Source organism: Prionailurus bengalensis, chromosome E4, assembly GCF_016509475.1.
Source record: "Prionailurus bengalensis isolate Pbe53 chromosome E4, Fcat_Pben_1.1_paternal_pri, whole genome shotgun sequence".
Lineage (NCBI taxonomy): Eukaryota > Metazoa > Chordata > Mammalia > Carnivora > Felidae > Prionailurus > Prionailurus bengalensis.
This window is the reverse complement of record NC_057360.1, coordinates 20,215,574-20,239,561: the sequence shown is the minus strand read 5'-3', so window position 1 is coordinate 20,239,561 and position 23,988 is coordinate 20,215,574. Positions and strand designations below refer to the sequence as shown.

Sequence of the window (23,988 nt, the reverse complement as noted above, 5' to 3'; positions counted from 1 at the left end):
AGAATGGAAGTGCAAGACCGAGCTAAAAGCCTACTGCAATAATCTAGACAAGAAATAATGACCAAACTCAGATGGTGCTGGTCGAAATAAGGAGAAAAGGGCCGGATCCTTGAGAGGAGGAGTGCGGGACAGGCTCTACAACAGCTGCCAAGTGTCTGCATCTCCTGGCGCTCACATCCTGTGGAGCTCCCTCCACCTGAGTGTGGGCAGCACTGTGACCTGTTTCTAACCAACAGAATGTGGCAGAGAGAATGGGGTATCAGTTGCGTGGTTACATTACAGAACTGGAACTTCTGTTCTGCTCGCATATTCTCCCTGCTGTGATGAGAAAATGGGTTGTGATACACAAAGGAGAAGTGAGTTAATGACAAATCTAAATATCAAACTTAGATGGCTAGGGAAATAGTGTTGATATAGACAGTGATGGGAAATTGGTAATGCTATTAACAAAAGTCAGAGAAAGGGGTTGGACTATTTTCTTTACAGGTTGTAGAGCAGAATAGTAACAAGTAACTTGGATTTTGTTCATATTATACATAAAATGTCTGGTTCATCAGAAATGCTTAATGAAAATGTATGAGGGAAGCAAGAGCTAGAGACAGAAATACAGAAATCATCAGCATAAGAAAAATAATCGAAACCACAGACTTAGAATATTTTCACTGACAGCAAGGCCTAAGTAACTGGCTGGGACAAAATGGAGTTGAAGTTATTAAGCAACTTTGAGGCCAACGTGTTAAAAGGTCATAAACATTATTCTCATCCTCTGTAACAAGAGAAAAATAAAGGAGAAATAGAGGAGCTGTTTGCTAAGCTATTAAGGAAAGAAGGCAAGTACTCTAGATTTAAAGGTAAAGCAAAAAAGAAAAACTGTGAGGCACAAATAAAATCCCAACACATTAACTAGAGAGATGGGCATCTAGTTCAGTCTTCACTTCCATCTTTACACTCTAAGCTACACCCCTTCCAACATTTCAGCCTAATGGTTTTTGATCTCCTTTAAGAGACTGGGAATCAAGGGATCTGGACAGTGTCAAAATTATGTGATTCTAAAAAAAAAGAATCTTTTATTCTCACTTGTATTATTGTCCTCAAGGTTCATGCAATGTAAAAATACCCTAAAAAGACAGTCTATGTATGTATATATACATTCTATGTATCCTTTAAAACTAAACACAAGGGGCGCCTTGGTGGCTCAGTCGATTAAGCATCTGACTTCAGCTCAGGTCATGATCTCGCAGTCTGTGGGTTCAAGCCCTATGTCGGGCTCTGTGCTGACAATTCAGAATCTGGAGCCTGCTTTGGATTCTATGTCTTCCTCTCTCTCTATGCCCTTCCCCTCTCTCTCTGCCCTTCCCCTGCTCATGCTTGGCCTCTCTGTCTCTCTCTCAAAAATAAACATCAGGGGCGCCTGGGTGGCACAGTCGGTTAAGCGTCCGACTTCAGCCAGGTCATGATCTCGCGGTCCGGGAGTTCGAGCCCCACGTCGGGCCCTGGGCTGATGGCTCAGAGCCTGGAGCCTGTTTCCGATTCTGTGTCTCCCTCTCTCTCTGCCCCCCCCCCCCCGTTCATGCTCTGTCTCTCTCTGTCCCAAAAATGAATAAACGTTGAAAAATTAAAAAAAAAAATAAAATAAATAAACATCAAAAAAATTTTTTTTAACTAAACCCAAGAAAAAGTTTTAAGTAATCATTTGTCACATACCTTAAGTGAATAAGGATGACCTGTTTCTAAGATGTATAGAACACATGAATGGAACAATTAAAACAGTTTGGGGGGGGGGGCGGTGCCTCTGTGGTTCAGTTGGTTAAGCGTCTGACACTCGATCTCGGCTCAGGCCATGATCTCAAGGTTTGTAAGTTCAAGCCCACATCAGGCTCTAGGCTATCAGCACAGAGCCTGCTTGAATCCTGTGTCTCCTTCTCCCTCTGCCCCTCCCCCACTTGTGTGCACCCTCCCTCTCCCTCCCTCTCTCTCTCTCAAATAAACATTTAAAAATAAAAAACAAAAGCTTTTTAAAAATTAAAAAATTTGTAGCCCTTTTCTCAAATTCTGAGTTAAATCTGTGACCAACCATAATGCTTGAAAAATTAGAATGCCAGGTAAGAAACTCTAAAGCTAAACTTCTAAAAATTCTTACCTCAGAAGCAGTAGCAGCAATATTAACATTGCTTGCCTGCCCGTTCATTAGGTCCATGCTTCCCACAACATCAGTCCTTGACACTACGTTAACAGTAACAGAAGACTGATTGCTTCATGTCCAAGGCCACAAATACATTATTATTCCTGTAAAAAAATAAACAGAAAATGTTTATTCTATGTCTTACTGGACGTTTAAGAGAGCAAATCCATGCCTATCACCATGCCAAGAAATAAAACACTTCAACTTCACTGAAGTTTTTTATTTTTATTTCAGTTAAGTCACTATATCCAGCTTGAGGACGATCCTGGATGCTATTTCCAAATGGTCAGAAACACCACATGGGCAATATTCGATACACGTTACTGTTATGTTCTTCATCCATAAAGCAGAAGTATAATTTTTCACTTCGTGTGAGAAAAATTCAAAAAACCTTTTTTAGTTTTAAGTAAATAAAAGTGTAAAACACCATGTGGCAAAGTAACACATGGCATAACTCAATACATTTTTTAGAGATCTGAAAGACATCTATAAATCAGCAACACTAAGTAAGTTTGTCATTGCCGATAAACTGGTTTACAAAGATGCAAGTAATTAAAAATAAAAGATTACATAACGTGTCATAAAAATACCACAATATACGTTTGTTTATTTGTATAGGGTTTTAAAGTTTACTGAATATCTTCAATCATTATCACACCAACTTTCACAACTACCAATAGACTAAATTAAGGATGACATTATTATACTCACACAGCACAAAGAAACAGAGCTTCTGATGACGCAGGCTGGTAAATGAGGAGAGGCAAGAATAAAATTCGAGCCATCTAAAATTCTAGTCAAATATTATTTCCACAACATCACACTTCTTTCCACTTCACTGTAAGCCAGGATATTTACTTGAGCTTCGCATCCCTTTCCACAAGTAACTTGCTGTACAACGCTGTGTCAGTAACTTCTGTCTAGGATGGAATTTCTTCCTCTCTATAAAATGACAGAGGCAAATGGACTCTAAGGCCCCTTTCTAACTTTGAATTTCAATGATCCTTCTTCATAAGAGAAATGATAAGTGTCTATAAATTAGGTGTTTTAAATTACACTGGCTTTAAAAACTGAGTCTAAATAACAATAATTCTCTTGATGCTAAGTTTCCTCTCTCCGGATAAGCAATAGAGGACAGTGATTTAGAAGCAGACTCTAGAACAAGACTGCCTAAGTTTGAACCCAGAAAACTGTTAACTTTTCTGGGCTCAGTTTCCTTATCTATTAAACAAAGGTAACAGTAAGTGCCTATCTCAGAGTTGTGATGAGGAGAAATGAATATATACAAAGCCCACACAACAGTGCTGACACGTGATAAGTGTGCAATTATGATGATGCAGATTTTGTCTACTTAATCCACACAAAGCTTAAGTTCCACAGTCTCTGAATTAAGACAAAAGCCTTAGAAATACATCTCTGGCAAAATACATGTTGGTGGGCATCTCCAAAATCCCAACTGAAAACACAGTGAATGAAAACATGCCTAAAATAGGTCTCCTGAATGTAGCAAAACATTTTGGTTTTCAAATGCTTAAAATTTACTGCTAGTTAGCATCCTTCAGTCATATCTTAAGACTATCTTCATTTCTTCAGATATATACTAAATACCTGCTTAAGAGCAAAACGTGGTGCTAGACTTTTTTTAAATGAGAAAGATATTAGATATAATGGGTTTTTAAAACCATTTAGAACCCACTTAGAAAAGTCAACGTGAAAGTGAACAGAGCACTGAAATACTTTCATTTCCTCCAATCTACAGCATTTCATAAGGTTCATTATTCTTATGCCACTATTAAGGATCAACTTTTATTTACACTGCCATATAAAATTAGCTTGATAATGCAAATTCTCTCTGAAGTCAACATTCAGTTTGCAGTAACATGTTTTCAGATAATTTCATTTCATTCCAGTCTATGCATGAAGATTAATTTAGATATGAATCCGTAAGTCAAGAGTGCCCCCTAGTGTTAAAGAAAAAGATTTTAATTAAATTGTTACAGGAAATGTATTCAATCTACTCTTCAAATAGGTAATTTTTTTTACTATTATTTACTGAAAATGAAGTACTATAGACCAGAAATAAACATTACACATTTTTAAACTCTAACAGTAAAGAATCAAGTTTTCTCTGCCTGGTTTTAACTTTAAAAAAAGTACAGTAAAGCATACCTTAAATAAACTATTTGCAAATGTACTACATATCAGTGTTATTTAATGCTGAAGTGAAGTTTAAGATCTCATATGATATCATACAAACATTAAATCCTTAGATACAAACTAAGTTTATGTTCTTAGTATGTATCTCAAAACCTTTCTGTGTTTTGCACACAGGAAAAGTTCAAATTAAACAAGACAAATACATACTTTACTATTTAATTTTCCTAGAGCTACAAATGACACAATCATTCATAATTATTACCAACATCACAACAGCTCTCTTCTTAATTAAATTCATTCTGAAACTTCTAAAGACAGTTAATCTTTAAATTTAAATCTTTGGGTTTAATTCCCAAAACAGGTATATTGCTTCTTTCTAAGCAATTAAAATCCAAAAACAAGGATATTGCTTCTTTCCAAGCAATATAATACCCAAACAGGAAATCTGAAATGTGTAGATTTAGTTCCTTGCTTGAGGTCATGGAACTAAATTATTAAATTGCAGGCACGTTAGATGTGCAGGCACATCTCCTAAACACCCCACCTTCTCAATGGTATTCACACCAAGAAACCAGTACTTTTCAACTAAACGAACAAAGGATTAAAATCAAAGTGTCAACTTCTCACTAATGAATCTCATTTCACAAAAGCAGATACATATTCTTTTATAAAGTAAGTTATGCTATCATCATTAGGAATATTATGCGAAAGACATTTAATACTTCTATAAAACATATCCTCAAAGAGCTAAGCAACTATAAGGGAAATGGTAGTGAAACACAATTAATTAGAGCAATTTCTTTCGGAACACTTAGACAATACAGAATTGATATGCTCATATACTCTGGCTTAAAATCTCAGTCCTAGAAATTCATCTCATAGAGAAAAAACTATACAGGTAAAGCTATTCAATAAAGCACAATTTACAATAGTGAGAACCATTTTAATACCTTTGTATACAACCACATTAAGAAATTCCAATGGATAATTATAAGAAAGATGAAAACAGAAATGAAGGGCTCAACAAGAGAAACTAAACTTTCCTCAGGTGCCTAGATGGCTCAGTCAGGTAAGCGTCCGACTTCAGATCAGGTCATGATCTCGTAAGCGTCCGACTTCAGATCAGGTCATGATCTCACAGTTAGTAGGTTCAAGACCCACACCAGGCTCTGCTCTGACAACATGGAGCCTGCTTGGGATTCTCTCTCTGCCCATTCCCACCCCCCCCCCCACTCCTGACTCTCTCTCTCTCAAAATAAACTTAAAAAAAAAAACAACAAAAAAAACTAAACCTTCCTAGTATAATATCCTTAAAACTTTCATGAGAAAAAAATGGGGTAAAATTAAAACACTGTAATTGCAGTTCAATATTTAACACTTGTTACAGCTTGCTTTCCTTTAACATTTATTTTAAAATGAATATTAAAGACATGCTTCATATGACACTCTTGGAAGGCCTGAAGATTTAAGTAGCCTGTATATCATGGCATGCAGGCAAACTCACTTTCAGCATTTGTGATAGCTAAACTCCCACTGCCTTCTTTAATTTTTTGATCTAAGAAAATGAGAGAGGAGTCTCAATTCCCCAGTACTTTGTTTCAACAATAAAGCCATTATTCTAGCAGAAGTTTACTAAAAACATGGTTGCCTCTTAAAACCATTTCCAGTGTAACACTAAGCAAGATTATCTTCGCTATTTGCCACCCTTGAAAAGTTCAGGCTATTACAAAAGAAATTAAAAAGAAAAAAGTTCTCGTGTACATCCAGGGTTACAGGAGTCCCCAGTGCCTCCTGGAGAGAGATTTTCCTGTAAATCTGTGCTTCCACTGCTCTTTTGTCAAAATTCTAATGCCATCTTTTCACACTGGTTTATTTATGTATCTCTCCCTAATGAACTTTGAGTTCCTTGATATTAAAGACTCATATTTAAAACAAAACATGATAGAAAAATCATTATTTTCCATCTTTTCATTCAGGCACATGAACACAATACTTGACCCTCAACTACTTACTTTAGTAAGTATCTGTTAAAAGACTGAATGAATCACCGAATAAAGCATCACTCACAGGATAATGTTATATCAATGTCCAATTACAGTATAGGGCGAATGGAAATCAGATAATACATACAATACTACACACATTTAAAAGAATATGATGAGGATTTCAATTTCCAGCAATACATCTGATAAACAATATAAAAATCTTTGTATGAGTAAAATTTAGGAATTATAAGTTGAGTTTTGATTATCAGTTGGACAGAAAAGGCAACCAAGAGATGAGAACTGAGACACACACACTGTTCCCCACCCCACCCAACCACACCTTTACCTAGAATAAAGCCAGCCAGCCAGAATAGTCTACTCCTTCAATGATAAAATGTCTATTAAAAAAAAAAAAAAAAAAAAGGAAGAAAGAAAGAAAGTTTACTGGTGTAAGAAGATACAGAAACTCGTCTGTCTTGGCCTGAACTTAACATTGAAGCTAGAGAAGAGTGTCCACAAACTTGTCTACAAAATAAAAACCTGTAATCCTAGGCATACTCCAGCAGGTACAGAATTTGAATTTATATACTACCAGCACAGTTCAAGACCCTCAAGATGAGAAATCCACAAAAGTAGGTTCACAAGCCAGTGAGACTCCTGGAACCCCAGGCAAATGGAGGGAACAAAAAGACAATGAATGTGGGATTCCCACAAATAAAACCCCACTGGCAAGCTCAAGATAAAAGTTTACCAACTGTATAAGCAAACAACATGCTACAAGTAAAAGCAAGAAACACAACAGTTATTAGGATTACCTTCTGAGAACTTTAGATGAACACTTACCTGATAAAGGCTATAAAACAGGAAAGATTAAAATCAGCAGCCTTAAAAGAAGAAACTGAAAATGTTATGCAAAAAGCAACACAAACATTTGTTGGAAAACCAAATAAAAATGTTTCTTAAAAAAAGAAAAATATAGTAGCTAGAGAATTAAGCATCAGATTAAACAAAACTGAAGAGAATTTGTGAAGCAGCGGAGAGAAAGGAAATTATACAAAAATTCTGTACAAGAATTACATGCAAAATGCATAGAGATCAAGAGAAATGAAAAATAGAATAATAAGATCTAGCACAGTCTAAGAGAAGTCCCAGAGGAAGAGAAATAATAAAAGGCAACATTTAAAGAGATAAAGGCTGGGAAGTTCCCAGAATATGGGCAAGATACAAATTTCATGTTCAGGAATCACAAACCTTGAGCAAAGAAAGTAAAGAGTCATATTCTATATACATCATTCTAAACTGGAGAATATTTGTTTTAAAAGCAAGTGGAATAAGTCACTTTACTTACATATGAATAAAATTAAATGGAAAGCTTCTCAACAAAAACAATGCACACAGAAGAAAATATCTTCCAAGTGCTGAGAGAAAATAACTGTCAACCTAGAATTCCATACCCAGCTAAATTCTTATTCAAGAGAAGGCAAGGGCGCCTGGGTGGCGCAGTCGGTTAAGCGTCCGACTTCAGCCAGGTCACGATCTCGCCGTCCGTGAGTTCGAGCCCCGCGTCAGGCTCTGGGCTGATGGCTCAGAGCCTGGAGCCTGTTTCCGATTCTGTGTCTCCCTCTCTCTCTGCCCCTCCCCCGTTCATGCTCTGTCTCTCTCTGTCCCAAAAATGAATAAACGTTGAAAAAAAAAAATTAAAAAAAAAAAAAAAGAGAAGGCAAAATATACTTTTATACAAAGAACTTAGCACAAAATTAGTCCATATGGCAAGCAATTAAGAATGTAATACATGAAAAACTAATTTATTTCAAAGCAGAAATAATTATCTTAGTCATGACTGCTAATATGATTAATGTTTTTAGATTACCAAAACATTTAAGAGTTCAAAACTAACTTCTTTAACTACTTTTAAAAACAATCATCGGGGCGTCTGGGTGGCACAGTCGGTTAAGCGTCCGACTTCAGCCAGGTCACGATCTTGCGGTCCGTGAGTTCGAGCCCCGCGTCAGGCTCCGGGCTGATGGCTCGGAGCCTGGAGCCTGTTTCCGATTCTGTGTCTCCCTCTCTCTCTGCCCCTCCCCCGTTCATGCTCTGTCTCTCTCTGTCCCAAAAATAAATAAAAAAAAAAACGTTGAAAAAAAAATTTAAAAAAAAAATAAATAAATAAAAATAAAAACAATCATCTACTTTTATTTGCAAAAAAAAAAAGGAAAACTACTTCTCCTTTTATAGAAAATCCTATCGTTTGTTTTATATATTGGAATATACAAAGCAGTACAACAATCACAATAAAAGCTAATATCCAGGAGTGCTTATTACCTGGCAGGCTTGCTGAGAACTTTTTCATTACAAATTCACTGGATCATCAAAACAATTCTATGAAGTAATAACATTATACCCTATTTTTATAGGGGAGGGGAGAGGAGAGGAGAGGTAACTTGCCCAAGCTTGCACAGTAGGGGCAGACAGCTGGATGGGAATTAAAAAGGGAGCAGAGATGGGAAGGAAAAATCAAAAGACAAAAAAGACAGATGAGTTGATAAATGGGTAGATAAAAAACAAACAAACAAACCCAGGACAGAGGCGGGGGGTGCGGAAGAGAGAAAGGAAGGGTCAAGGGGAGAAGGAATTGTAGGGAAACAAAATGAGGGAAGGAAGGAAACAGAAAAGAGAACCTAAAACGTTGTTCCTACTCTAAGTTCATAATATGACTAGAGGGGAAAAGAGCAGGAAATGAAATAAACAGAATACTACTATCTGTTAAACTTCTATTCAGCTTCAAGAGTCACATGATTTCTATGTGTGCACAAGCAGGGGTGGGGCAGAGAGTGAGGGAGAGACAGGGATCCCAAGCAGGCTCTGCGCTGTCAGCACAAAGCCTGACATGGGGTTTGAACCCACGAACTGTGAGATCGTGTCCTGAGCTGAAATTGGGCACTCAACTTGCCTCTGAGCCACCCACGTGCCCTAAGAAACTGGTCCATTTGATATATTTGTACTTCACCATTTATAAAATAGTAGCCTTTATTTCCCAAAGTGTAAAGAAAGACTTAAAAATAATGAAGCGACTTCAAAAAATTCACTAGGATTACAATGATTCTACCTTAAGTCAATAGAGATTCTATACATAATAAGCCTTTCAGATGTAATTTTGTTGCATCTGTACTGAAGTGTAGAAGTAATGGAATGATCGATTAACTGACCCATATCTTACACAGAGAGTTTATATTTCCATTTACCTAACTGGCCCCAAGCTAAATACTTGATGAGAGATTTTCAAATAAATGAGCATTAAAGGGGAAAATCTTAAGTAAATCTCTATCTCCAGTAAAGATTCCCTGATGATAATTTGCCAATTTGCCAAGTGATCCTAACACGTAAGAGCTCTGAGATCTTCCACGCAACCTGGCCCAAAATATAAATATAGGTTAACTAGAATTCAGATAACAGAAAGTTCCAAGCAAAAAGATAAACCGTGCTCCACATGTTTGTTTTGTATGTTTTTGGTTGTGGTGGGTGTGTATACATTTTAGCCAGAAGCTCTATTCAGAAAGTCAGCCCATAAAAGTCCATTTAACTCATAAAACGATGTATCTGGAATAAAACAAAAATCCCAACATACTGTACAGATTCACAAAACATGAAAACAATCCAGCTCAATCAGAAATAGCTTTATGTAACTGGCAGATGTGTGCCACTGCAGGCTCAGAAATGGTCAGAGAAAAGAACTCAGAACTCAGCCTGGTAGTATCAAACTGTGAACAGACAGAACGGTAGGTCAAGGACTCCATGGTTGAAGTGAAAATTTCACATGCGCTAACAGTACAGCAGTGCTTCCCTCAAGCTGCAAGAAAAAAGAAAGAGCCTAGAAAGAAGAGCAATTAAATAGCCTGGACACTCAAGAGGTTCTTGTACCTGAAATGCGAGACTAAGTCAAACATCACAGAATAATCCATAGGCAAAGGATTATACACCATGCAACACTGTAGCCACTAAAATATCACAGAAGAAAACTCAGTGATGTATAGGAAAATATTCACAGCATACTGCTAAGTGAATAAAGCAATTTACCAAACAGTATTTAAGGTATAATCCTTTCGTTTATCATTATCACTATTATGCTGTAGATCAGAGATTATACCAATATGCACTACAATGTAGCTATCTCCATGTTTCCAAGTCAATTTCTTCCTAACTTTGGCTTGCTTACTCATATATTTCAAAATTTCTACAAAGACATTTTAATTAGAAAAAAGTAACAAAACAAAACAAAAGTGTTTTCCCACAGATTGCTTATTAGTTGCAAGAGGAAAATAAGTAACTACACTGTGTGAAGAAACAGGACGACACCCTGAGTGTGTGGATCAAAGTTGCCATTGCCAACTAGGAATGGAAAGACATCATGTGGTTCTGCCGTGATACTCTGGGAAGGACACATCACTTATAAGTAGTTGAGCTGAGGATGCATAACCTGAATCTAATCTCAAGGAAATGGATAAAAATAAACTGAGGAACATTCTATGAATTCATTCTTTTAAAAATCTCACAGCACAAATAAAGGCTGAGGAACCAGTACAAATTTAAACTCAAGAGACAACTAAAGAGGCTGTACTGGAGGGCAGTAAATGATATTATTGGAACAATTCACAAAATTGAAATATTGACTATAGATTAAAGTACTGTATCAGTTTCCTGAATTTGATAACTGTGATGTGGTTACATAAAAGAATAATTTTGTTAAGAAATACAACTGAAATATTAAGAGGTAAAGGGGCATGCAAACTATTTTCAAATATTTCAGAAAGACAGCATGTACATGTATGTGAGAAAGAGAAATAAATGATAAAGCAAATGGGGCAAAATGTTTTAAAAAACACTGGTGCCTTTTTGACTTCTATACACCTATAACTTTTCTGACAGTTTGAAATTATTTCAAAACATAAAGTGCAAGGGGGAATCCTGTTCATTCTCCTGAATTATACAGAAGTGCCTCAACTTAAAAACCTTTAATTTGCAAAATTTCATAGAAACTAAGCTACATATCCAATAAACAGTACAACTCTTCCCACCAACAGATGGTGTTAGTGGTCACTTTTGACTTCAGAGCCAAAATGGTCTCATGAACAGTCTTTTAGAATTAAGCTATATATGTTCACAAATATTTTTCTCATGCTAATACAAAGAATACAGATGAATATTATTTAAGAGGTGGAAGATCTTTGGAGATCTCAACTTAGGGTACACTTCAAATCCCTTATTTTAATATTTGTCGCCCTTATCCCAGGGCAAGCCCTACCAAGCCGCCCCCACTCTTCATGAAAAACCATGGCTGTAGTAATTTACTAAAAAGTGATGGAAACTGTTGTATTCTTCACATGTTCAAGAATGAAAGAAGGGGAAGAAAACTGGAAGTAAAGAAAAAGAAAAGGAAGGGGGGGAGGAAGTAAGTTTACTTACTCACTGTTTTATCCCAATCCCCTGATTTTACAGAAGACAACAATCCCACGGGAGGTTATGTGATGCGGCCAGGCTCACTTAATCAGTTAATTGCAGAGGTAGGTCTTAAATGCAAGTCTTCTGTTTGCTAATCCTCAGTGCTTTCTACAATGCCAAATTACCCACTCCCTAACCAACCCTTAATTGTGGAAACGTGGAGGTGGCAGAGGGTGAAATATCTAGTTTCTCTCCACCTTCATTTCTAATAGAAGTTCATCAGGTGAATAAGGTAAACAAAAGAAATACCATGTATATAAAGGCTAGGATGGTGAAATCCTTTGACACTGGCATTCAGGGAATTGCCAATCGTTAGGTACAGTATAATTAAAAAGGGCAAAATGTAAAAAAGAGAGGAGAAGCTTCAATAACGGAGTCTGGAGAAGTAGGTAAAAAAGGCAATGTTTGTTACAGTAAAAAGAAAAGCCTGGACTTCATCCTATAGGCAACAAAAAGAGTCCTTATAAATGGACTACTAAATTATATGATCTTAGAAGTTTCATTCAGAAGGAGAGATAGTATTATACACACAGAGAGACTGTATTATTTATTCCTATTGAATTCTGAAGTCTCAATAAATAAATACCAGTGTGGTAACCTCAAGTACAATAGATCCTCAATGTTATAAGGAATTTTGTCCCAGAACATCTTGAAAATTCCCCTATTTGAAAATACTACTACGGCATATAACACATTAAAGTGTAACTAATTTTTTTTTTTTACTCTTACAGGCCGTTTAATGATTCTAAAATTACTGAAAGAATTTATACTTATGCAATTGCAAAGTAGACTCATTTATACCATTGATTTAAGCCACCAGAGAATTTTACATTTTACTCATTAATTTATCCAAAATTCCTCTTCCCATACCTATTGCTTTTTGCTTCTCTTTGGTCACCAGCACCAGGAGTTATTTTATTTCCCTATAGATATAGTTATATTATTTCCCTATAAAGCCCCCAACCTCTTCCTCCAGTTGGGCTTGCAGTTTTGAAGGCCTTAGCCTGCTGCAACCTTCTCTTCCCAGCAAAGCAATAAAGTTATCATTCCTCTCTATCCCAAACTCTGTCTTTGTGTTATATTTTGGCTCTGGCGCAGAGAGTTCAGTTTGACAACAGTGTGACGGACTAGTATCACATCTGTGCTCAGCAAAATTACAAATTATCATATGTCATACAGTCATCAGTCATTCCCAGAATAGTGAAAAACACAAGTGTTAATTTGTCAAAGACAGGTATCTATTCTATTTGCAACTTACTAGCCAAAAAAGCATCATGTACTCTTATAGTAAAAATTCCACTGGATGTTTAAATGTAGCAATGCCTATAACAACATAAATATTTGCATGACAACTTGTATCTCACACACACACCTTAAGATAATTTCAGCAGGATTTGAATAAATCTTGTTTTAGTAAATTTACAATATAGTTTTCCATCGGGACATTTTATTCACAACCGAAAGAAGTGGGTCTCTGAAGATTAGTTTACTCCTGCAATATGTTCCTGGGGCCACACACTGATTAGAAGAAGAAGAATTTCCTGTATAATTATCAAGGTGCTGTAGAGATTGGAACACTGCTCTTCATTTAACAGCCCAAGGTAAACATTATTATACTCAACTTAGAAAACTGAGGTTCAGGGAGGTTAAGAAGAGGTATCTTTTTTTTTTTCCACTCCTCTAAATATAGTATTTAGAAATTAAGAAACTCAAGCCTTATAAGTCATTCTGATTCTTGACTTTGGGTCAAAGATTTTGCTTATTGCTTTTCATCAGCTTCCAGCATTTGAGGCTGCAGACTTGCCCTTACTTCTTTATAAGCTCAAATTTAGTGCTTCCAAGATGGCCAATGGAAAGGCATTCACTTGCCCTTAAATGCTAGATTTCACCTAGTAAAATGCTAGATTTCAACTTAGTAAAAAACAATAGCTAACTGAATTAAATGCCCACTATACCAATTTACGAGCAAGTACTTCACATATATTATCTCATGCAATCTTCATAACAACGCTGTAAGTCAGATGCCATTATTCAAGAAGAGGTATATCTCTCAAAAGCAAAGAAATCTTCGGGCACCTTGGTGGCTCAGTTGGTTAGGCATCTGACTCTTGATCTCGGCTCAGGTCATTATCTTGTGGTTTGTGAAATTGAGCCCTGTGTCGGGCTCTGCACGGACCCTGCTTGGCATTGTCTTTCTCCCTCTTGCTCAAAATAAATAAATACTAAAAAAAGAAAAAAGGAAAAAAAAAAGAAAGAGAGCAAAGAAATCTTTCCTAGAAGTCTTCCTCCTTCATTCTCCTCTCCACCCCACCCCCATCCTTGCAAGTCTCAGTGGCTACAAATCCTTCATACTTATTTATGTCTGACAAAGAGGAAATGTCAGGGAAGTCTTCACTAAGAATCTGCTATTTGAAATGAGTCTTAACGAGTAGAAACTGGGCAGATGGAGGGGAAGTAGTATGGACATTCCTGGCAAGAGAAAATAATACTTGCAAAGACAGAATGGAAGAAACTGGCATGGCAGAAAAGTATTGGTAAATTCTTTGTAGAAAAAAAAAGTGTGTGTGTGTGTGTGAGAGAGAGAGAGAGAGAGAGAGAGAGACAGACAGACAGACAGACAGAAAGAGCGACAGACAGAGAGAGAGGAAGAGGGATAGGGAGGCAGGGAACATGGATAATATGTTGCAAAGACAGACTGGAAACAGATCATGAAGCATGTACAAGCATGGGAAGAAACATGCACTTCATTCTCTAAATCAAAAGTTGTTAACTAAGAGACCATGGATTAAATCCTAGAGCCATGAACTGCACAACTTCCCAGAAGTATGAAAATTGTGTAATGAGCACTCACAAAAATTAATTTTCCTGGATCCACAGCTATCCAATGATTTTCAAAGGGACTCAGGAATAAAAAGTGGTTAAGAATCACTATTCTGGGTGACTGGGAGTTACCGTATAATTACAGGCAGAGATGTATGCCATAACACTTTTATTTTAGAAAAGGAACTGGCAACATGTGTGGAGGCTGGCGGATTAGAAAGAGAACCTTAAAAGCAGAAACAGCAATTATTGCCCTACTTCAGCCAGGAGATTATAAGTATATTTTTAAAAAACTAATTCCATAGAATTTTCAAAAGTAAACTTGCTGAATTTGTTGACCATCTGCAAATGGGTTGTGAGTGAGAAAGGAAGTAAGCATGCCTTATCATTCTACTCCTCCCTGATAGTTGAGGTCATTCACTTATTTCATACCATCATCTGCAAAAGCCATTAAGTTCAACAGAGCAGGTGCAAGTGAAAGGGTACCACTTTCCTCCATTTGCAACTACCACTAGGAAACTAACCAGATGATGCCAAATGTCCCAAAGAGGAAATCCTGATGGTGTAGAACAAGGGTTTGCAAACTACGGCCACAAGCTGAATCCAGCCCTGTTTTTGTAAATTAAAATTGTTTTATTCGAACACAACTACACTCATTCATTTATGTCTTGTTTATGGTTCCTTTCACCCCACAAAGGCAGGCCTGAATAGATGCAACGGTGACTGTATGGCCTGCAAAAAAAAGTCTGAAGTATTTACGATCTGGGCCTTTACAAAAAGTCTATTGACCCTTCATCTAGAACAAAACCAAGGGCAGATTCTACTTCAGAAAGCACTCCTCAGATGAGGGTATGCAGGGAAAGGCTGTACACAGACCAAATTCAGCCAGGTAACATTAATCTTCCGGGGCAGCTGCAGATATATCTATAGTAGCAGCAAGTTACTCCTCATCAAATCAAATAAATAAGATCTAAGAAAGAATCTATTGGAAAACCAACACTGCACACAAGCAACATATTAAGAGCCAATGTTCTCAACCCAATCCAAATCCTCGTCCTGAGGCCTCATTCTTCCACTCAAACATGCCTTCTCCCTCCCTCAGGTTCTCTTTTAAGATGTAAAAAGAAGAAAATACTAAGATTCAAGTATCATGTAAAACTGCTGAAGTATCTGATTTGGACAAGAGTCTTGGTCTATTTGTGTAATTTGGGCAAACAGGTGTCTAGATAGGCATTTTAATCTTTAAAAAAAATTTTTTTTAACGTTTATTCATTTTTGAGAGACAGAGAGAAACAGAGCATGAGCGGGGAAGGGACAGAGAGAGGGAGACACAGAATCCGAAGCAGGCTCCAGTCTCTGAGCTGTCAGCACAGAGCCCGACGCGGGCTCGAACTCACGAACCATGAGATCATGACCTGAGCTGAAGTCAGCTGCTTAACCAACGGAGCCACCCAGGCACCCCCTATTTCTTGATTATTTCTAAGAAAAAGGTTATAACTGACTTCTGCTTTGTGTGTATTTAAATAATTACGTGAAAGGCACAGCAAGGATCCATGTTAAAAAAACAGTTTTTGGTAAATCTTTCATCAATTCATATATGTATTAGGATCTTCATTGCATCACTTTTTCAAAACAGCTTTATTTATACAGAGGTGGCATACATGTTCAATGTATACAGTAAACACCCATGAAAAAATCTCTACAGTCAAGATAGCGAACATAGCCACTTGCTCCCAAGTGCCTGGTTTCTCTCATTCAGCAAAGTTACTTTGAGATTCATCTGTGTTGTTGGGTGTATCAACAGTACATGCCTTTTTATTGCTAAGTAGTATGAACATACCATCATTTGTTTACCCATTCATCTACTGATGAGCATCTAGATTTCAGTGGTTATTACAAATAAAGCTGCTGTGAAGGTCAGTATGGAAGTATTTTCTCTTCAGTAAATATCTAGGTAGAATAGCCAGTAGGTCTATATCTAACATTTTAAGAAATAATCAAACTATTTCCTAAAGTGGTTGTACTATTTACAAACTCAACAGCGAAGTACAGAGATCTAGTTCTTGTACACCCTTGCCAACACTTGGTAAGCCTTTTTGGTAATTCTAATAAGTATGAATCAGTAGCTCACCTATGATTCTGATTGGCATTTCTCTAATGACCAATATTACATTTAATATAAGTAATATAAATATAAATATTTTGAGAGTTCTTTACATATCCTAGATATAAATCCTTACACAACTGATTTGCAAATATTTTCTCCCACCCTACAGCTTGTCTTTTCATTCTCTTAATACTTTTTGAAGAGCACACATTTTTAATTTGACAAAGTTCACTTATCAATGTTGTTTTATGAATCACGCTTTTGGTGTTACATTTAAAAATATTTGCCTTAGGGGCATCTGGGCCGCTCAGTCGGTTAAGCTTCCAACTTCAGCTCACATCATGATCTCATGGCTCAGAAGTTCAGGTCCCGCACTGGGCTCTCTGCTGTCAGCATGGAGCTCACTTCGGAACCTTTCTCCCCTCCCCTTTCTCTTCTGCTCCCCCACTGGTTCTCTCTCAAAAATAAAAATATTTGCCTAACTCAAGATCACAAAGATTTTCTCCTGTTTTTGTCTAAAAGTTCTATAATTTTAAGTTTTTATACTTAGGTCTATGATTCATTTTGAGTTAACTTTTGCAGGCAAGATACAGAGTGAAGTTCATGTGCTTGTATATATTGATACCCAACTGTGCCAGCATGATTTGTCGAACAGGCTATCCTTTCTTCATTCAATTGCCTTTGTACTTTATTAAAATTCAGTTGTCTATAATATGCATTGGCTTATTTCTGGACTCTTCTATCCCACTGATCTATTTCTCTGTGTATACACCAATACCATACTGTTTTGATTGCTTTAATTGTATAGTGATTGTGATATCACGTAGTACTGACTCTCTAACTTTGTTCTTCTTTTTAAAAATTTTTTTCTGCTATTTTAGATTGTTTTCAGTTTTACATGAAGTTTAGAATCAATGTGTTGATTTCTATATGTGTGTGTTTGTGTGTGTGTGTGTGTGTATAAAAGCCTGCTAAAATTTGGGAATGGGATTGCACTAAATCAACAGAACTATTTGGTGAGAGCTGTCATCTTAGTAACAATCAGTCTTCCAAACCCATGAACAAGGAACACCACCCCAGTTATCTAAGTATTCTTTAATTCTGTTCAGCAATACTGTGTAGTTTTCAGTATTTCATACATGTTGCTATGGCCAATGGTATTGATTTTATTAAATTTCAATTTCTGTTTGTTGCTAGTTTATGAAGTGTAACTGATATTCATATATCGATTCTTTATCCTGAAACTTTATTAAACTCACTGATTAGTTTTAGTTTTATAGGTTCCAACAGATTTTCTACAGTTCTGCCGTCTGCAAAAAAAAAAAAAAAGAAAAGAAAAAAGATACTTTTACTTCCTCCCTTCCATTCTAGATGCCTTTTGTTTTTTGCTTGACTACACTGCCTAGAACCTCCAGTATACTATGGAACAGAAGTAGTCAGAGTAGACAATCTTGACTTGTTCTAGGTCTCAAGGAGAAAGCATTTGGTCTTCCACCATTAAAATTACATTATCTGTAGTCTTTTCAGAGAGTTTGCTCAGAGTTACTATCTGGAATGGAAGATTTAATAAGATTATCAAATGCTTTTTTCTTTCTGCATTTACTGAGATAATCCTATGGCTTTTCTTTTTCAGTTGGTTAACAGGGACTTATACTGATTGCTTTTTAAATGCTAAACCTACCTTGAATTCCTGGAATAAACCCCACTTGGTCATGATATTTTGTTTTGTTTTATAAATGGTTACATTTAATTTGCTATAATTAGTTTAGAATTTTTGCATGTATGCTCATGTGGGATATTTCTGTATAGTCTTCTTTTCTCCTAATGTCTTTGTCTAGTTTGAAATATAAGGGTAATACTAGCCTCACAAAGTAAGTTAGGAAGTATTCCTTTCTCTGCAACTTTCTGAAAGTCTTTGTTTAGAACTGGTATAATCTATTCCTTAAATATTTAGAATTCATTAAATTCTAAATTTAGAATTTAGAAGCCATCTGGGCCTAGAGGTTTTTTGGTGGGAATATTTTAATAGTATCCATGTCTTTAATAGACACAAGTCTATTCAAGTTGTCTATTCCTTCTTGAGTGTAGTAGTGTGTATCTTTTGGAGAATTTGTCCATTTCATTTGTGGTGTAAAATTTATAAGCATAATGCTGCTTATAATACTCCGTTATTATCCTTTTATTGTGTGTAGAATCTGTAGTGATGTCACCTCTGTCGTTCCTGATACTAACCAGTCCAGTTAGAGCTTTATTTACTGTACAGAACTTCCCAAAGAAACAGTTTGTGGTTATCACTGATTTTGTCTTTGTTTTCCTGTTTTTTATACATTCTCCCATATTGACCTTTACCATTTTCTTTCAATTATTCTGGTTTAATTTACTTTTTTCCTAATTTCTTAATGTGGAAGTGAGAATCATTAATTTGAGATCTTTTTCCTTTTCTAATATAGGCATTCAGCGCTATAAATTCCCTCCTCGGTACTGCTTTACTGGTAGCTCACAAATTCTGGTATGTTTTATTTTCATTTAGTACAAAATATTTTATAATTTCCTTTTGATCTATTCTTTAAGCCATAGGTTATTCAGCATTGTATTATTTAGTTTCCAAGTATTAGTAAATTTTGCAGTTTTCTGCTAACAATTTCTAATTTAATTCCACTGTGATCAGAGAACACAGGTTCTCAATCCTTTTAAATTACTGAGACTTGTTTTATGGCTCAAAATATGGTCCATCATGGAAAATGTACTTAAGAAGAATTGAGAATACTCTGCTGTTGTTAGGTTAAATATTCTATAAGTGTTAATTAGGTCAAATTGGTTGACACTATTATTCAAACCTTCTATATCTTTGTGATTTTCAATACTCAGAGAAGGGTACTGAACTCTCCAACTAAAACAGACAATTTGACTATTTCTCTTTAGAGTTCTATCAAGAGAAATTTTGAAATTCTATTAGAGGCAAAAAAAAAATGTTTAGAAGTGTTATGTCCTCTTAATTAACCAATTTCTTTATCATTATGTAATGATATCTTTTATCCTTGGAAATATTCTTTGCTCTGAATGAAGTCTACTTTGTCTAGTATTAATTAGCCATTCTATCTTTCGACTGTTGTAAGTATGGTATATGTTTTTCCATTCTTTTAATCTATTTGTACCTTTATATTTAAAGTATGCTTCTTATAGACAAGAATATATCGTTAAGTCTTGCTTTTTTATCTGCCTATCTCTGCCTTTTAACTGGTGTTTTTAGACCACTTACATTTGATGTGATTACTGACATGGTTAGGTGTAAGTCTATTATCTTGCTGTTTGTTTCTATGTGTTCCATGGACCTTTTTGCTCTTTTTATGACTTTTTTAAAAATTAAATAACTGTATTTTCTGATACCATTTTATCTCCTTTGTTAGATTACCTACAACTTTTTTGAGAACAGGATTGCTTTAGGATTTATAGTGTACATCCTTTAGTATACATCCTTTAACTTACCGTAATCTACCTTCAAGTGCAGTACAAAAATCTTACAACAGTCTACTACCTACCTAATATCATATCTTGCTTACCTAAGTCTCTGTACCTGAAAAAATGGGAAAGAAGCAAGCATTAGAAATAAAAGAAATAGTGGCAAGAAATTGAGACCTCCTTGATTTCATTTAAAAAGGTAAATAAGAGGGCGCCTGGGTGGCTCAGTCAGTTAAGCATCTGACGTCAGCTCAGGTCATGATCTTGTGGTCTGTGCGTTTGAGCCCCGTGTTGGACTCCGTGCTGACAGCTTGGAGCCTGGAGCCTGCTTCGGATTCTGTGTCTCCCTCTCTCTCTGCCCCTCCCCACTCATGCTCTGTCTCTGTCTCTCAAAAATAAATAAGTGTTAAAAAAAAAAATTAGGGGTGCCTGGGTGGCGCAGTCGGTTAAGCGTCCGACTTCAGCCAGGTCACGATCTCGCGGTCCGTGAGTTCGAGCCCCGCGTCGGGCTCTGGGCTGATGGCTCAGAGCCTGGAGCCTGTTTCTGATTCTGTGTCTCCCTCTCTCTCTGCCCCTCCCCCATTCATGCTCTGTCTCTCTCTGTCCCAAAAATAAAATAAACGTTGAAAAAAAAAAAAATTAAAAAGGTAAGTAAGAAACAGGAAGGAAAGAGAGGTTTAAAAATTAAAACTCTACATACATCTCTGATGGTTACTAAAACTGTTAAAGGATTTTTAAAAATAAATAAATAATCTTTAAATCTGTGTGTTTCTTTCCCAATGTAAATTTTTTTATGTTAAGTAGGCTTTAAAACTTAAAGGCTCATGTGCTTTGTGGCCTTCATAGGGTTTCTGGCTACTATGAATTGTTTGATGCTGATTAGGTTTCATATCATGACATGACTTTCTCCTCATGTCTTTGCATACAGTAGACTGAGGGGAAAGTTATGGCTAAAACTGCACAATAAAATTACAACCCTACCTTTACCCTCCCACTGTGCATTCTGGATGTTCATTGAAGTGGGAACTGTGTCTAAACGTATTCTCAGCTTCATTTTAATGGCATTTTTAAAAACACACAACTGAAAACAACAACAACAACAACAACAACAACACACAACTGGATGACATGTTAGTTTTGTACTGCTTGTCACTTTTCTCTTGCCACCTTCCAGGACTCCTTTTTTGGCTCTAATAAGGATACCTATCTGCAACAGAATCCAGGATTCTGTAGTTCTCTAGTGTCACCTCCTTGTATTATTTTTAACACAATATGAGATAACATGTTAGGAAGTATTATATTAAAATACATTTAATGTGTCCATAATTAAAGTATGTATTATGTATTCATGCTGGTGTTCTTTATTGTTTTTTGTTTTCTTACTTCTAGTGAAGATTTCCAAGTAAAATGTTTTGGAGCATACAAATTTTTTTTTTTAATAAAACCATATTCCCATAAAAAAAATTAAAACTCTACAACTTTACTATCTGTGTTCCAATCCTAGCTCTGCCACTTATACATAACCTTAGGCAAGAGAGTTAGCCTTTGTTTCTACCTCTTTAAAATGGAGGAAAATAACAGTACCTACACTTCACCACGTTATCACAATGATCCAGTGAGTTAATACAGGTAAAATGTTTAGAACAGCACCAAGCCTCTTTTAAATCCTTGATAAATAAATACCAGGTCCTATTATTCAAACTATGTAAGACAGCATTTTTTTTTTTATGCTCTATACCCAAAATAACATTTCATACCCAGCTCACACACTAGGTTGCCCTACTCTAAGTGAAGGTGCAAGCAAATTAACTCCTTAGGCTCTTTTAACTATAAGAAATTAATTCATGTTACCTCAATTAGCATTATATATATGTCACATATCATATATATGTGTATGTATATATGATGTCATACATATATGATGCTATTTACTAAACATTTGTTACATGCTTAGCATTGTTCTAAAAGCTTTGTGTCACCTCAGTTAATCTTCATATCAGCCCTACAAAGATAGATATGATACTCATTTTACGGATGAGGACTGAGACAGAGAAGATGAACAACTTGCCCAAGGTCACACATCAGTAAAGGAGAGAGCCAAAAATCTACCACCAAAAGTCTGACACCAAAACCTGTACTCTTTTTCCTGGGAAAAAAAACAACAACAACTGGATGTAGTCTCAAGAAAGGCAGGAACCACAGAAATACTAGAATAATCGAAGAAGAATATCCACAGAGCCAGAAATCAGAATCTTTAATCTCTTGCTCTATGCCTGTCTCTCTCTCAGATCTCATGGTTTCTCGCTTGGAATTCGGTGTTTCTCCCAACATAGATGACCTATTCTTTTCTCATCCCTCCTTATGCTAATCTTGTCCCACATTATCAAATGCAACTATCCCCCTACCCCAATGCAAATAAACCCTTCAATCCAAAGCATGCCCAAAAGACTAATTCTTGTTGTTATATCTTCAGTCATGCTGGTTCCTAATATATTCTTTACACCTTAACAAAACACATTCCTTAAGGAACACTCTGGCCTTCCCTTCACTAAGCCTCCTCTCCTGTCAACAGCTCTTCAATCTGACACATAAGTACATATGGTCTTATGCTATTTTTTTTTATCTTATGCTATTTACTGTGATTTCACATATAAGATTTCATCTTTCACCAAGAAGATGTAAATGAGTACAAGGCCTAAGATTTAAACTTCTATGATAACATTCACAGTACTGTGCTTACATAAAACATTCAAAAGTACTGTTCATAAAAAGAAAAAAAAAAGAAACAAAAAGTGGAATTTCTTATCTGTAAGATATCATCAAAACATTTGTTTTAGTAGACTTACCCTTGTCCCTCCAGCTTTAAGAGATAGGATCTAAAACCCATAAACCTACAAAAACTACATCCACAAATCAAAACTGAAAAGTAGCAGAGGTTATCCTAGCAACAACTTTACAGGATAAAAGCTAAGTCAATCAAACTTCTCCACCTACAAAATCCTAAAATCTATGAAACTCTATAAAGATTTCAGTGCATTTACAGAAGAGCACCTTAAGAGCAGCAACAGAAAACATACAGATTTGTCACATAAGTTAATTCTAGAAGGCCAGAAAAGTTCTAGTCAAATCCTGGGAATCTAAATCAGGGTTGGAAGTCTAACAAAAATAATTTACTTCAGTAACCCTGAAGATCTAGAGTAACCCTCTGTAGGAGAGAATCTCAGCTATGATTATACTTGATCTTCAAGGTCCTGAAAGTGGAAGCATGAAGAGCTAATTCAGCTAAGTCCTTGATTTATGCTTTCTCATTTGATCCTTACAATGATCCTATGAGAAGGTGCTCTTATGCCATTTGTAAACAGGGAAGCTGAATGCTAAAGAAATTAAGTAACTTGGGGCGCCTGGGTGGCGCAGTCGGTTAAGCGTCCGACTACAGCCAGGTCACGATTTCGCGGTGCGTGGGTTCGAGCCCCGCGTCAGGCTCTGGGCTGATGGCTCAGAGCCTGGAGCCTGTTTCCGATTCTGTGTCTCCCTCTCTCTCTGCCCCTCCCCCGTTCATGCTCTGCCTCTCTCTGTCCCAAAAATGAATAAATGTTGAAAAAAAAAAATAAAAAATAAATAAAAAATAAAATAAAAAAAGAAATTAAGTAACTTGCCCACATTCACACAAACTATAAGCACAGGATTAATGCCACTGTTTATGTTGCAAAACAGTTATTTTAAATCTAACTTAGTAAATTACTTGACGGATTCCTAGAGCACTCAGATGCATTATGAGAATT

General features: G+C 36.2%; 1 protein-coding gene across 5 annotated transcripts in view; it reads right to left on the bottom strand.

Moving 5' to 3' along the window:
* Nucleotides 1–23,988, bottom strand: part of RALGPS2 (Ral GEF with PH domain and SH3 binding motif 2) — a 170,326-nt gene that overhangs the window by 132,237 nt on the left and 14,101 nt on the right. For 3 of the 5 annotated variants that reach the window (XM_043568127.1, XM_043568129.1, XM_043568131.1), the window contains exon 2: nt 2,141–2,286. In XM_043568127.1, coding sequence (XP_043424062.1) covers nt 2,141–2,197 — 57 coding nt within the window. In that variant the 5' untranslated portion in view covers nt 2,198–2,286. Of the gene's footprint in view, nt 1–2,140; nt 2,287–2,893; nt 3,125–23,988 lie in introns of all 5 variants that reach the window. The other 2 variants (XM_043568128.1, XM_043568130.1) reach the window with 1 other exon arrangement.